Source organism: Mya arenaria, chromosome 4 (assembly GCF_026914265.1).
Source record: "Mya arenaria isolate MELC-2E11 chromosome 4, ASM2691426v1".
Taxonomy (NCBI): Eukaryota; Metazoa; Mollusca; class Bivalvia; order Myida; family Myidae; genus Mya; species Mya arenaria.
In genome coordinates, this window is record NC_069125.1 from 68,412,019 (window position 1) to 68,428,084 (window position 16,066).

The 16,066-nt window shown below is 36.0% G+C and overlaps 1 protein-coding gene across 1 annotated transcript; it reads right to left on the bottom strand.

Annotated features, from left to right (window-relative positions):
• Positions 1-1,475: 1,475 nt before the first annotated feature.
• LOC128229721 (methylcrotonoyl-CoA carboxylase subunit alpha, mitochondrial-like) lies at positions 1,476-15,769 on the bottom strand. Its single transcript, XM_052941527.1, has 16 exons — positions 15,653-15,769; positions 10,736-10,785; positions 10,285-10,418; positions 9,797-10,014; positions 9,446-9,593; positions 9,006-9,127; positions 8,610-8,721; positions 8,311-8,392; positions 7,649-7,776; positions 6,675-6,858; positions 3,810-3,919; positions 3,386-3,599; positions 2,949-3,035; positions 2,566-2,753; positions 2,163-2,342; positions 1,476-1,934 (listed from the first exon to the last, which is right to left on the bottom strand). Exons 1-16 carry the CDS (start codon positions 15,688-15,690, stop codon positions 1,812-1,814), a joined length of 2,118 nt encoding a protein of 705 aa, XP_052797487.1. The 5' UTR covers positions 15,691-15,769; the 3' UTR covers positions 1,476-1,811.
• Positions 15,770-16,066: the final 297 nt, after the last annotated feature.

Here is a 16,066-nt window from a genome sequence, read left to right on the forward strand (position 1 = left end):
GAAAGGTTCATTCTATTAGAGTGCAAATATTACCTGAACTAAAAGAAAATTTTATTACTAAATATTAATATATTTGATGTACATATCTACTACTGAAAACAATATGGGCCACACAATAAAAATGATACTCATTGATCATCAATATTTTCTTGGAAATGTTTTTTTAATCTTTGAATGATAAATAATGGTATGGTTCAAAGAAAAAAAATATCTATAAAGTATATGTAGAGCAGTTAAGGAAGCTGGTAATGGGGATTGCCTTTATATTCTAAACTGTTTTTATACATTTCAATAATTAGTGTCTGTGTAGTTGTGAGCAGACGTCAATGTCATGATTTTTACTATGCCCTTCTTAAACACCTCTCTTTTAATTGATATCACAATATTATATCATTCTGAGATAGCACATTGTGACTTCCGAGTTGTCTTACACACTTGAAGATGAGGCGATTTTCAGGCCCAGTAAATATATGGAAAGTCATGTCTGTGATGCAATAATTATAGTTCTTATTCTGTGTCCAAAGTCAGTTAGTCATCTGTTTCAAGTAAAAAGTATGTGAACACATTTTATTTTGTTTAATAACATATCCCTAAGCTGTTACCGGTATCTTATCTCAGTCCACAATTTCAAGGGAGGTAGCTTCTAGACTGATGGGTTACAGGTTATGGTTTTTCAAATGGGTATAAACACATGTTTGTAAGGCTGTTGATAATACTTTTTTGTTTCATTGCTTACCTTGCTGCAACATGGCAGTTGATAGGAAGTATGCCACGTTCAAATTTTCAAGAAAAAAGCTACCAAAATATCACATTTTACATTTTAATTTCTATTCAATACAAATTAAAATATATCACATACAATGAACATAATATTATATCTAATGCCTCTTAAACAAATAATTTATTCACTTATAAATAATATCATTGACAATCAAGGAACATGAAAGTAAGCCGTCAATAAATGCTTAATTTTGTTGACTTTGTTTTGTTAAATTTGCAGATTTTTTCCTAATAATTTCATAATTTTTTTCTTCCCAGTAAGCCAAAGTCAGACAGATGTGCACAGAGACCTTTTTTTTATCAATATTGGTAATAATTTAAAGCAAAACACACTGTGTCACTCACTCTATCAGAAACAAGAGAATTAGCAAACTAATTTTCAACCAAAGATTGTTTGGTACTCAAAAATTGATATACCATGGTATATTTTTTTGGCAAACATGTACAAATGCCACTGGCACCGGATTTTCAAACTCAAACATTTTTTTAAAAAATCAAAAAAATCATATAATTCCTCACTAAAAATTATAATACCGAATATGTGAAAAAATATTGAATTTTTTTTTTTTAAATATACACTTTGTACTGTATATTATACTAACATACCATGTTATTATATTATACAGAACAAAGTGCATATTTAAAAAAAATAAAAAAAAATTAATATTTTTTTACATATTCGGTATTATAATTTTTAGTGAGTAATTATAAGATTTTTTTTGATTTTTTAAAAAATGATTGAGTTTGAAAATCCGGTGCCAGTGCCAATTTCATACTGTTTTGAGCAATGTCAACCTTCAGAAACCAAGATATTCCAAAAAAGGTTATATGAACAAAACAACACAGATCACTTATATCTTCATATTCCAAGAAAGGCATGATACCTGAGCATTGTTTTACACACAACTATCCTACACTCCTTGACACAATCTAAACCAGGTGAGTAATTGTCATCATTCTGTCTTCATAAATGATTGTTCTTCATGGCCATATTGTTAGTATGATATATTTTGTTATAGTTATTGCCAACCCTAGCTTGAACTGTCACCACTTTCTTCCTGGAAGTGAACCAGAGTTACACCCTTCTGTACAGTGTCCCCGGTCTTGTAGTACACTGACTCCACAACACCAGCCTTAGGGGCACGAATTACGTACTGAAAATATTAATTGAACTTTGGTCACGTTGTTTCAATTCAATTCTTACTAAAAAACAACTGAAACACTTTATTTACATCTGTAGCCACTCTTTTTATAAACAATATTATATTTTAAGTGATATCAAATGGGCATACAATTTGCATGACCCTGCAAAAGCTGACATTCCTGAAACAAGCTCTAAGGCAAATTTTTCAAGATAAGGCAAGCAAAAAAAATCTACTTACCTCCATTTTCATAGCAATCATGACCACGAGAGGGTCTCCTTTCTCTACCGCAGTGCCTGGCTCCACGCTGACCTTCTCTATGACCCCAGGCATCGGGGCTACAGCATCTCCAAGGCTTCCACCATCTGCACTCGAGGTCATGAACTTTGGCACTGGCAGGCTCAGTTCTCGCTGACCATCCTGCCAAGAATTGGTAACAATTGACATAGGTAAATCAAGGAAATCTAGAAAATGTTATTATACATGTACTTGTAGTTGTTACTTCCACAAACAATGAAGTTTTATGTACGGTTGTCACCACCAGTATATTAAAATCATTAGCTTCAATTAACTGATTTAAACAAACAAATCTATTCCAAAGAAAACATCAAGTAGATTCTACTTTTTACATGAGGCCACCTACAGCTGTGAACAAGTGGAGCGAGTTCCCCAACTGTACAACGGAGGCCTGTGTTTTGACCCCATCTATAGTGGTGACAATGCTGGTTCTCTCCCCATGCTTCTCCAGCTGGCCTGTCACACTATAGCTCTTGTCATCAAACATCACAGTGTAGGACCCATCTCTGTTAGTCACGATCTGGATCTTCAACTCTGGCCACAGAAATGCAAGAACATTTAAGAGAAAAAGTCAAGGATGTTTTGACAAACAGCGAGGAAATTCAAGACTGGAACATGTATTAAAACTTAAAAGATCCATTTAATCCCTGATGTCATCAACATCTATACTCAAAACTTGACTGCCCAATATTTCATTACAAGGGTTCAAAGTAAACTAGTAAACTATACCTCTGTCCCCATCCATGAGGCTGATCCACCTGGTTGGGTTCTGGTTGATCCGCAGAGCGTGGCACATCCACACAGGGGAATGGGGATCTGTAAACAATAGCGAATGGAAGCTTAAATGGTAAAGTTGGTTGTCACCAAGCTGTACAAGTAGGTTTTCACAACACAAGACCACTCTCTTGTGGAACATCATGCCAACAAGAGTGATTTACATAATGTTGTAGTTAACTTGTTTCACAATTGTTGTGAAACAAATATGTCAAAACTAATTGATGAAATACAAACATTTTTTTTGTAAGACAAATGAGATAGTTAAAAGTTTGACAACCATTTTGAATATGTTTTTAAAAAAAATCACATCAGATAGTGCTATCTAATGTTAGGTGATTTGGTTCATAAGTTTATAGTCACAAACTCAAGAAAATCCTCGGCACTCTCACCCAATGTTTTAGCTGCCAGCTGCTGACTATGTTCAGCTTGCTGCAAGACAAGTGCAACTACTGCCTGGCAGATGGCCGCATGGCTGGTGGTCCGTTGGGGGAAAAGCTCTGACTGGTGCTGGGGGATGAAATCTGTGTGAACTTTGCCAGCAGCAAACTCCCGATGCTGGGCAAGGTCAGTCAGAAACTGGATGTTTGTGTTCAGTCCTAAAACCTGCACAACATAACACAATTAAAAAGTACAAGAAAGACAAAGCTTCATCATGCATATTTGATAAAGAATAATTTATATGATTTCAGCTTGTAATAAGGGATCCTATAGAAAAACATTAATTTTCAAGAGCAACATAAAGACAAAAACATAAAGACAAAGTATTATCAAAGGCAAATCAATTTAAGTTCAGAAATATGGCCCTTTCATAACCTGGTAGTCCATGAGAGCTGCTCGGCACCTCCTCAATGCTGAGTCTCTGTCCTCCGACCACACAATCAGCTTGGCTATCATTGGGTCATAGTGCACTGACACTTCATCACCTTGGTAATATAATGTGTGTAATTTAGTAACCAAAGTTCTGCGAATGGAATGTGTTGCCAGTCTTGAGTGTCCATCATTTTTCTAGTAAAAGTCATCATGACCTTGACCTTTGACCTATTTAACCCTAACCAATACTGGTCATCTACTGACTATGACCAATGTGCACCTAATGGTTAAGAAATCATTGATCAGAAACTTAAGTGTATTGCTGACAACAACAATGCAGAAAACAATGACAAGGTTGCTGCTAACAACGCTACTGAACATTCAGACAATACAAAACCAAGTAGGATATGAAAGGGAATGCTTACAGAGAATATGGCTATATTTCAGACTAAAATTTCAAGAATCGGTGTGTCACCTGTTGGGAGCCCCCATATTTTTTTCTAGTCAAGGTTTTAATGAGATTGCTCTTCGACCGAAATTCAATCGGTGTCATTTCCTAACCATGACCAATGTACATACCGTACCAATTTTGAAGATTCCATCAAAGTTGATAAAAATTAATGATTGGAAACAAACACATCCGAAATCCTTGTTGTAAAAGTCACCTGACTCCAAAATTAATAAGGGCCATATACTGACAGTGACCATATTATAAGAAAAGTTATCAATTGAAATGAAAGTGCCTGTACCATTCTAATAAAGGTCACCATGATCTTGATGTTCCACCTACTGACCCGCAAAATCAATAAGGGTCATCATGACAAAGCCCAATAATGCATGCAAAGTTTAAAGACTCAACACCAACTTATTCTAAAGTGATTGATTGAAAACAATCACACCTGTTATCTTTCTAGTAAAGGTCACCATGACATTGACCTTTAACCCCAAAATCAATAGGAGTCATGCATAGACCATAATCAATGTACATACCAATTTGAAAGATTCTACACTATGTCATACAAAAATCAATCGAAACAAAAGTGTGATGCAGCAGACAACTGGACATAGAAATTGCCAGCCAAAGTTATCCCTATGTTTCTGCCATGCTTCATAGGTGACACTAAAAGCAGCAGATAATTGTAAAACCATTTGTTTAGAAATGTGACATATACCCGACTTTGGAGTTGTCAGAGTGATATTCATTTGTATAATATGAATTAAATTGATGGTTGAAACTGACATATTGACATATTTTTCATTTTATCAAAATGTATCTAAACACACATTCTCAGATGTTACAGCTGAGACATGAATTATTACGGTACTATAAAATCAATATCCATATTGTATAACATTGACCTCCAAGTGTGAACTTGACCTTTGAAACAAGAGCACAAATTGTATGAACAACAAACCTTTCCATGGAGGTCGACAGATGTGTTGAAATTAATTGTATTCTGAATAATAGTTAAAACTAGAAGCGCAGCAATGCGACGAAAACAGGTTTTTGTTATGGGCAATCAGATATTATAGCCAATTAATTTGTTGTATGACTTTATCTTTACTTTTATCAAAAAGAGACAGAACTGAAAATTACTGTTGGCGGAAACCATTTTTCTATTTTTAGTAATAGTGACCTTGACCTTAGCCTCTCCCCACTCAAAAGCAATTCCAAGCTGGTTCTTCACAGAAGCTACCTACACACAAAGTTTCATCAATATCGGTCAATGCTAACTAAAGTTATTGGGCATTTTTCTATTTTAAGTAACAGTGACCTTGACCATTTTTTTATTTTAAGTAATAGTGACCTTGACCTTAGCCCCTCCCCACTCAAAAGCAATCCCAAGCTAGCCCTTCACATAAGCAACTTACACACCAAGTTTCATCAATTTCTATCAATGCTAACTAAAGTTATTGGGCAGAAACCATATTTCTATTTTAAGTAACAGTGACCTTGACCTTAGCCCCTCCCCCCTCAATAGCAATCCCAAGCTAGCTCTTCACATAAGCTACCTACACACCAACTTTCGTCAATATCTATCAATCCTAACTAAATTTATTGGGCAGAAACCATTTTTCTATTTTTAGTAACAGGCGACCTTGACCTTAGCCCCACCCCCCTCAAAAGCAACCTCAAGCTAGCTCTTCACATAAGCTACCTACACACCAAGTTTCATCAATATCTGTCAATGCTAACTAAAGTTATTGGGCAGAAACCATTTTTCTATTTTAAGTAACAGTGACCTTGACCATTTTTCTATTTTAAGTAATAGTGACCTTGACCTTAGCCCCTCCCCACTCAAAAGCAATCCCAAGCTAGCTCTTCACATAAGCAACTTACACACCAAGTTTCATTAATTTCTATAAATGTTAACTTAAGTTATTGGGCAGAAATCATTTTTCTATTTTTAGTAACAGTGACCTTGACCTTAGCCCCACCCCCCTCAAAAGCAATCCCAAGCTAGCTCTTCCCATAAGCTACCTACACACCAAGTTTCATCAATATCTATCAATGCTAACTAAAGTTATTGAACAGAAACCAATGTTTGACGCAATGCCCATGCCCGCCCAACGACAACCTCACTCTAATAACCTGGTTTTTGTTGAAAACCTGGTTAAAAAGTTAAAGCTGAGATACAATTTATTGCCATGAAATCCATATTGTATAACATTGCCCTCCAAATGTGACCTTGACCTTTGTGATAAGAGCATGAATCGTATGTGACACACTTGTAAGACAGTTATTGATTTAATGATGAGACAAGGTTGTAACATAACAGATGGACAATGTGATTACTATATGCATATTTCAGAGACATAATTGAACTGAATATTTGAAACTATAAAAATAAATTAAAGTCCTTCTACCTTGTCTGACACCAGTGTCAATACGGGTGTTCTCGTCAGTGGTGGGTGGTGAGAGATGGAGCAGGGGTCCAGCCCCGGGCATGAAGCTGTTGTTTGGATCCTCCGCGTAGATCCGAGCCTCAAACGCATGGCCGTGCAGCTTGATTTCTTCCTGTCGCATTGGTAGTTTCTCTCCTGCAGCTACCTGTGAGTGTAAATGTCATGTGGCACAGAGATTAATCATCACTTGGGACACAAAGCACTTTAATATAAGCAGTTTAAAGGGATTTACTAGCCTTTTAGGGCTAAAGAAGTTCCCTAGACGACAAAAGATCAATGACAAAAGATCCATATAAGAACAAGGTGAACACTGAAAACGGACAGGAAAACATGAACATAATGCATGTACACACAGTTTTTTTATATAAATTGTATATTGTTGGCTCACTTCAAATGCCAAAACTGCATTCTTTTCCAGTTTCGGAACTTAACATAACTAAAATCATAAAGGTGAGCCGCATCTAATTGCAAAAAAATGAATAAATAGTCCAATGTTTGAAATGCGGAACAATGATTGTACATTTCACAGAACCTTCAGAAATTGTTACTTCAAAAATTTACTTTAATTGTTGTACTTTGAAGTTTGGCATTTTGTAAAAATAAAATGTGTGATCAAATCAAGAAAATACCAAAAGCAATGCTACTGAAAACCTGGGATTTGGCAGTTTCTGTATTTTGAAGCTAAGCAATGGATTCAAGCTATTGACTGTTTTCTGACAATTTCAGTGTCAATCACATGAAAACTGTTATAAACTATAAAAGAATCAGCTTTTCTTCTGTTAGAGAGTTAAATACCAGCTAATTCATAATGATTGCATAAATAATTCCACATAACATAATGTCAAACTAATTGTCTTGAGTTTCATGTTAAACACACAGGTTAGCAAAAGCTTTGGGAACATATTACATTAATGTGTAATAGTTGCAGGCATTACCTTGATCTGCCAATGTACCAGGTCGGTTCCAGTGACCATCTCAGTGACTGGGTGCTCCACCTGCAGTCTAGTGTTCATCTCCATGAAGAAAAAATCCTCATTGCGGTCCATTATAAACTCAACTGTGCCTGGAATACACACATAATTACTGGTTTGTACCTCAAAAGAAGTTCAGTATTTTTATTCAAACTCTGTTGATTTTGAGTGTGAAATGTAAGAGTTTAAAATCTTGTTTTTCAACATGAATAGTGTGATTTGACTAGCATTGTTTAAACAAATGCATTAAAGCCAACAGACAGTGATTCAAACTATATACATTGTCCAACAAAGCCAGAAGCCTTTTTTGTATAAAACTTTTTCTTTTTACCAATAAATATTTTTCAGAACAGGGGGCTGGCCATCTCCTCATTGCACATGACATATGATCGCTAGTATGTATCAATAATTCTGAGTAGTGAATTATTTAGTTATTATATTCGTTTTAAAATTAAGTCAGCTTTGGCAAAGGTTTTTGGGTTTTGTAGGAACAACTTTCCAGGCTGGGAATTAAACCCGGGTTGCCTTGATGAGAAGCGAGTGCCTTACCACTCCGCTAATTGGATTAGATGGCCCAAAATACCACTTTGCAGACCATCTTGAATACCCAGGGCACCAGTACTTACCAGCTCCCACATAGTTGACTGCCTGTGCAGCTCTCACAGCCGCCTCTCCTATTGCCCTCCTTGTCTCCTCACTCAGTCCGGGCTGTAAACAGTTAAATACGCTTTCAACATTAGATATAAAATGCTGCTCAACCACAGACAAAGTAACTGAGTCTTGGTTAATAATAAGAAACAGCAACCTTTAAGTTTTTATTTAAAATCAAGGAGAAAGAACCTGTATTCACCGAAATTTATACACTATCAGTAAACTGTATGTTAAATAAAGATTTATAGTTAGAGCACAGAATCTCAAGTCTCACCGCTGGTGCCTCCTCAATGATTTTCTGGTGCCTTCTTTGCACACTGCAGTCTCTCTCAAATAGGTAAACATAGTTGCCATGGTGATCACCAAACACCTGTACCTCGACATGTCTGAAATTTTAAGTGCCCACTACCGTAAATGCATGTTGTCAAAAAATGACACCAATGAATTGAAACTGTTTTCTGCCAACATAAGAACTGCTTTCTTGAGAGAATTTGACTAAACTTCTTTAAGCAACAAACAGCGGAGAACATATGATGATTGGAGAATGGAAACAAATACATAGCTTATGAGCAAGTTTTAGATAAAGATGTTACAAAAGGCATGCCAGAATGGTACTCAAGCTTCTTTTTAGTAATAAACAGAGAACTGTTGACATATACACTGTATTCACCTGGGCATCTCCACAAACTTCTCAATCAGCATGACCTGATCTCCGAATGACTTCATTGCTTCTCTCCGTGCGGATTCCAGCTGGGAGTCAAACTCTGAGTCAGTCATCGCAATACGCATGCCCTGCAACAAGCCAACACCCATTAACATATATATATTGTTTCCTGACCATGAGGATGCTTATCGTTCGTATGGTTTTTGTCATAATGATAAATATTGCTTGAAGTACATGTATGTGTTATGTAATTCAACAAATGGTTTTCAGTTTCATACAAATTTCTTAAATAGTGCCTTGACAAAGATATCTCTGACTCCAATGATGTCTTAACAACACCGAAATAATACTGGTTCCAAAACAAAAGAGCTTAAAAGGGGATAGTTATTAACAAATTCTTCATCTTAAAAAACTCTTTAGAATTATTTTTCTCTCTGAAATCTAACCTTGCCTCCCCCACCGCGCACAGCCTTGATCATGACTGGATAGCCAATGGCAGCAGCCTCCTGCTTGAGTCTGGAATCTGATTGGTCGTCACCATGGTAACCATGTACAACAGGCACTCCTGCTGCTGACATTATCGCCTTTGATGTGCTGTCAGAAAACAACATTTTACAGTTCCTATTTTTCAAATTGGTATTTAATGGCACATTCATTCTTCAACAATGCTTGATTCTTTTGATTCTAATAGTTAGACAGTTATGACAAATTCACCTTTTCAAGTTTACTGTTATTTTATTTATACCCTCCATATGTATATTAAAATGAAACCTCAACTAAACGTTTACATTATTTACCTTTTGATGCCCATATCCCTTATTGCTGTGGATGGAGGTCCAATAAAGATGACTCCTTCATTGCTACACAGTTCAGCAAACTCAACATTCTCTGAGAGAAAGCCATACCCAGGATGAATGGCCTGGGCACCGGAGTGTTTTGCCACATTCATGATCTTATCCTGACAAAGGTAGCTCTGGCTTGGTGCAGCTGGACCAATGTTGTATGCTTCATCAGCCTATATGTAGACACATTTATCTTCAAAATGTCTTTAGAATTGTAGCACAATAAGTATTGTTATGCAAGTATACAACAAGAAAAATCATACCATTCAATTCTTTACTGTCACTGTAAATACCAACTTTTATTATTCAAAATCTGTCTCTTATAACTTTTTCTGCTGATGTCCTAAAAAGTCAAAACATATTATATTCACCAATTTCTACTCTAAAAAACAACCTTCAAACACAAATGTATCAACAATTTGTGAACATGAACTTTTCGTTACCATAGAAACATGGAGGGAATCTTTGTCAGCATCACTGTACACAGAGACTGTTTTGATTCCCAGACTCCTGGCTGTTTTTATTACTCTGCAGGCTATTTCGCCTCTGTTGGCGATCAAAATTTTCTGAATAGGTCCTACAATGAGGTAAATGAGAATGGTACACATGATAGTGGTAGGCAATGATGGTGAACTTATATCAAGAATCAATTATAACCACTGAAAATAAGAGTTTTAACAGCCCATTTCAGCATACCATTGTTATTTCTAGAAATCATTAACTTGATGATGTCCTTCATACTTTGTTCATCATTTATAATCTATATTACTCCCTGTATGATGGTGCAACTATCACACCTGATCAACAGTTACATACATGTGGATAAACATATTTAAATATTTGTTTTTAAGAATTGAAGCTAAACAATGTCCCAACATGATCTCATAAACAAACCATTTGTAGTAAAAGGGCGTCTGGATAGAAGACAGACTGTTGAAGGCAGCCTAAAAATAAAAAATAAAAGCTATTATATTATTATTTTTTACTGCTGATATTAAACTGTAGTCCTAGCGAATTTTTCACAAATCAGACCACCCATAGCAAGACAACGTTGAATGCTTCCATAAGTAAACCCAAGTTTTTGTACTGCTTTTGCCAGTCTTGGTCACCACCCTTTAAAGTGAACTTCAGATTGTGTAAAATCAGCCGTGATAGGGACAAAATGGGTGTTTTTTTGTAGAGTAGGGACAAAGCTTTATTGTTTTCTTTGTGTGTTTTTTTTTTATCAAGTCCAATCAAAACAGCGAGTTGTGAATGCTTTGATAAATTTCAGTATGTTGTATATTAAATCTGACCTAATTTATTTATGTTTTTTACTTGTTATCAACACAATTTTTAAGAAATGCCTTCCATACACACATCAGTTTAAGATTATAATTTTTTATGGTCAAAAGAGTTTCACAAGGTATGTGTATGGTCAGACTGCCCAAAACACAGACTATTTTTGTTTGGCCTCACTTACTTCATCATTTAATATTGTTTTTCACCATTTGTGGATTTACGTAGCCTTGGACTTACAATGAACTTCAGCAAAAATGCAAACATGCAAATGTTTTTATTGTTCAAATTTCACTTATTAATGTGTTGTTTTCATTGATTAATTATTTCTGTTATTTGTTTCATTTAGATGGCCACGTTAAACTTAAGTTATGTATTTTTTTAATGAAAATGATATTAGATTTTTTGTTATTAGACTTGTATCCAAATGTGTTACCAATTGCAAATGAAGATGTTATTATAATTATAATATTTGATAAAAAAAACAAACAAGCATAGGTGATCTAGGTTTGTTATCACTAAACACCAAGTGCCCAGATGTGGTCCAGGATACCCTCTATAACTAAAATAGAGAATCCTACTTCAAAACAAGAGGGCCCTGAAGGTCCTGTATCGCTCACCTGATCCAATAAAGATCATCAAGAATAACATTCTGATCAAGTTCCATGAACATATGGTCATAAATGTGGCCTCTAGAGTGTTAACTTGCTTTTCCTATTATCTGACCTGGTGACCTAGTTTTTGACCGCACATGACCCAGATTAAAACTTGGCCTAGAGCTAATCAATATATACATTCTGACTAAGTTTCATGAACATACAGTCATAAATGTGACCTCTAGAGTGCTAACAAGCTTTTCCTATGATTTGACCTATTGACCTAGTTTTAGACCACACATGACCCGGATTCAAACTTGACTTAGGGATTATTAATATAAGCATTCTGACCAACTTTCATGAAGATACAGTTATAAATGGGACCTCTAGAGTTTTAATTTTTTTTCCCTTAAATTTGACCTGGTGACCTAGTTTTTGACCGCACATGACCAAGATTCGTACTTCGCCTAGAGCTAATCAATATATACATTCTGACTAAGTTTCATGAACATACAGTCATAAATGTGACCTCTAGAGTGCTTACAAGCTTTTCCTATGATCTGACCTGGTGACCTAGTTTTTGACCACACATAACCCAGATTTAACTTGACTTTAAGATTATTAACATTGGTGACCTAGCTTTTGACCGCACATGACCCAGATCCGAACTTAACCTAGAGATTATAAATATTAACATTCTGACTAAGTTTCCTGAAGATACAGTCATAAATGTGACCTCTATAGTGTAAACAAGCTTGACTTGGTGACCTAGTTTTTAACTTTACTTCGCCTAGAGCTAATCAATATATACATTCTGACTAAGTTTCCTGAAGATACAGTCATAAATGTGACCTCTATAGTGTAAACAAGCTTTTCTTTTAATTTGACTTGGTGACCTAGTTTTTAAGTTTACTTCGCCTAGAGCTAATCAATATATACATTCTGACTAAGTTTCCTGAAGATACAGTCATAAATGTGACCTATATAGTGTAAACAAGCTTTTCTTTTAATTTGACTTGGTGACCTAGTTTTTAACCCCAGATGACCCAATATCGAACTCGTCCAAGATTTTATTGAGGGTAATGCACCAGTCTACCTTTTGTCTACCTTTTGTGATCTAGGGAACTTCTTTGGCCCTAAAAGGCTAGTAAATCCCTTTAAACTGCTTCGTCTGTAAGTTCTCCGCCTTCGGTATGACTTAATATACTTCAGAAGTATCAAACCGTTTGTTTTTCCAAAGTTTATCAAGACCTGCCTTGAAGGCATTCACAGATGTGGTGTTCACTAATTCATGTGGCAAATTATTCCAAGTTGAAACTATACGATTGCTGAAAGAATTTTGACGTAATGATTTCCTTGCTTTAGGTTTAAATAATTTCAAATTGTGTCCTCTGGTACCACTATTGTCAGCAAAGGTGAAAAATGTTGTCATACTAATGTCATCAATATTGTGTACTATTCTAAACACTTGAATCATGTCGAATCTTTTCCTTCTAAAGTCTAAAGATGGGAGGTTTAATTTTCGTAGGCGATCGTTGTAAGTCAATCCCCTCAAATCCGGAATTAATCTAGTTGCTCTTCTCTGAGCGTTTTCAATCATCTGTTTACACTTCTTTGTTATTGGGAAATATATCAGGTTTCCATAATCCAGATGCGATCTGACCAGTGATTTGTATAAGGTCAGGAATAGAGCATTGTCAATATGAGTAAACTTTCTTCTTATTAATCCAATAATCATGTTGGCTTTGTTCAAAGTATTGCTGATGTGCTTTTCAAAACTCAAACTTTCAGTAAACAGTACTCCTAAATCCTTCTCAGAGTCTTCCCTTTTAAGCTGTTGTATATTTCCATCTCTGTCAGTCATATGGTAGTCGGTGTCAACTCTTTTGCGACCAAAAGAAACTACTTTACACTTCTGCACATTAAATTTTAAAAGCCAGTCCTTACTCCATTGACACAGGTTATCTATATCTTCTTGAAGATGTTGTTGATCCACTCTCGAAGAAAGAGGAGTATAAATTTTGCAGTCATCAGCAAACATCTTACATATACTTCTTACTACATCAGGTAGATCGTTTACAAAGATTATAAATAAAATTGGTCCCAGGACAGATCCTTGAGGTATTCCGGATATAACTGAATTCCAGTTTGATTTATGGCCATTCAATACAACACGTTGCAAGCGATCACTCAGGAAACTTTGAAGCCAAACTAGTATTTTTCCTGATATTCCATATGATTCAACCTTCTTCAGAAGTCTATGATGCGGTACACTATCGAACGCTTTACTAAAATCCAAATAAACTGTATCAACCTGCAAATCTTTATCTATCGCCTCTGTCCAATCTTCAAGTAGCGACAGGAGCTGAAGAATAGTATTTCTGTTTTTCCTAAACCCAAACTGGCAGTCTGACAATAATCCATTTTCATTGAGATGGTCAACAATATTCTGTCTAATGATTCTTTCCAGCATTTTACAAATTACAGAAGTTAGAGAGACTGGGCGATAGTTCCCAGGATTTGATCGATCTCCTTTCTTGAATATACAAGAAACATTTGCCAATTTCCAGTCTTGAGGTAAAAGACCACTCTCTATTGATTTTTGAAATATAGTACTCAATGGTTTGTACAGTTCCTCTGAGCACTGCTTCAGGAAAAAGGGGTGACAATCATCAGGACCACACGCCTTTGAAGTCAATTGTAACCACAGCCCCCCCAGGTCCGGGGAATAGCGGGGACTTTGACTTTCGGTCCAGCCAACCCCGGGTAAAATCCCCGCACTGCAAGGATGAACAGGTGGTAAAACCCCCACCAAATTTCTCGCACCCAAGGGACCTTAGGTAAGGCCCATTCCCGCTATTTTTTTGCGAACACAAAACCACTGCATTCACCCAGCACTGCGAGGCCACCTGGAAGGTAAAACCACGGCCTATTTCCTGGCTATCCCCCGGACCTTGAGGGCCGTGGTTACAATTGACTGGTGCATAACATACGACCAAGTTTCATTACGATTGTGCCAAAATTGTGACCTCTAGAGTGTCAAATTGTTGACGACAGACGACGACTACGAAGGACGACGGACACAGGTCGATCACAATAGCTCACCTTCAGCACTTCATGTCAGGGGAGCTAAAAATAGGTCCGAGTGATGCACACAATTTGTAGTTGTCATACTTTATACTGGGTCAAATACCTGCACTTAGAGAGAAAATCATTAATATCTCAGGGATTAAATTTTTTCTGCTGGTCTTGAACATTGATGTCTTCCGGCTAGTCCAAATAATTGTAAGTTGACGGATTTTTTTTAGATTTTTGATATGGCAAATCCTTCACGTAAAAATTGTTTAGTATCAAAAGTGGGTAGTTGTTCCGATCAGGAACAAAACACCCCTGTTTTTTGCACATTCCCGTTTAGACGTTAGTGATTGGAAGAATCCCATACAAGATGTCTATTATTTTAGACTAGTCTTCCGGCCTGATGCAACATGGATTCCTTAAAAAATTAACGGTGCTAAACTTTAAGGTCAGTAAATTTTCTAAGGAGAAATGTGACATACATTTGTAAACTATAAGGTTTGAACTGAATTTGAAGTACACCCCAATGTATTGGAAAACAATAATCTGTAAAATTAACATGACTGTGATATTGTTTAATATTGATTTGTTTTTAGACTTAGTGCAGTAGGAGCATTTACAAATCAAACATTTTGGCTAGCTATTTTAGACGTGACTGAATCAACAGTTAATATCGAAAGTTGAATACAACAGAACAATTTGGTCATTACCAAAGCACCTAACTAAATATGCGTAGCTGCCATTTGCAAATGGTAACATTATGCGTGACTATCCGAAATCTATATATCCGATTTTCCGCTCACAAAATCCAATCAAGGTCAAGGCACTCATCTAAGAACGACAGCAAAATATTTTCACTAACCTGTTAAGGGAACCTACAAGGCTTGAATATAATGACATTGTGATCGTTTTCAGTTGCTTTAAAGATTACAACTTATTTAATAATAATGTTGCTGGGGGCAGACATTACTGAATAGCGTCAAAGAAAAAGTGAAGTAACGGTGGTGGCTAAAAGGCACTATTTATTTGGAATAGTGATTGAAGACGCCCGTACGAGGGGGAAATTTCAGGATTATATATACATTTTGTACTGTGTATGTATTCACTATTGTCATTACCGTACTGGTGGTTGATGTACTGTATAGTTTTTCTTGATTTTCTTTTATTTCAGATCGCTTTCATTGCTGATAATAAACTGTCGAAGGAACAGGGTTCGATTTATGAACGCAAGTCAAGTAAATTTTATTTTCGATGTCGGAATGTGTAACAGGACAAC

Bases quoted from the DNA above. Each gene is read 5' to 3' on its own strand.
- LOC128229721 (XM_052941527.1), bottom strand. From the start codon at position 15,690: ATGTCATTATATTCAAGCCTTGTAGGTTCCCTTAACAG. The intron at 10,015-10,284 runs GTAACGAAAAGT...GTCTACATATAG, and splicing joins ATTCCCTCCATGTTTCTATG to GCTGATGAAGCATACAACAT. The intron at 2,343-2,565 runs GTAGGTGGCCTC...AATTCTTGGCAG, and splicing joins CGCTCCACTTGTTCACAGCT to GATGGTCAGCGAGAACTGAG.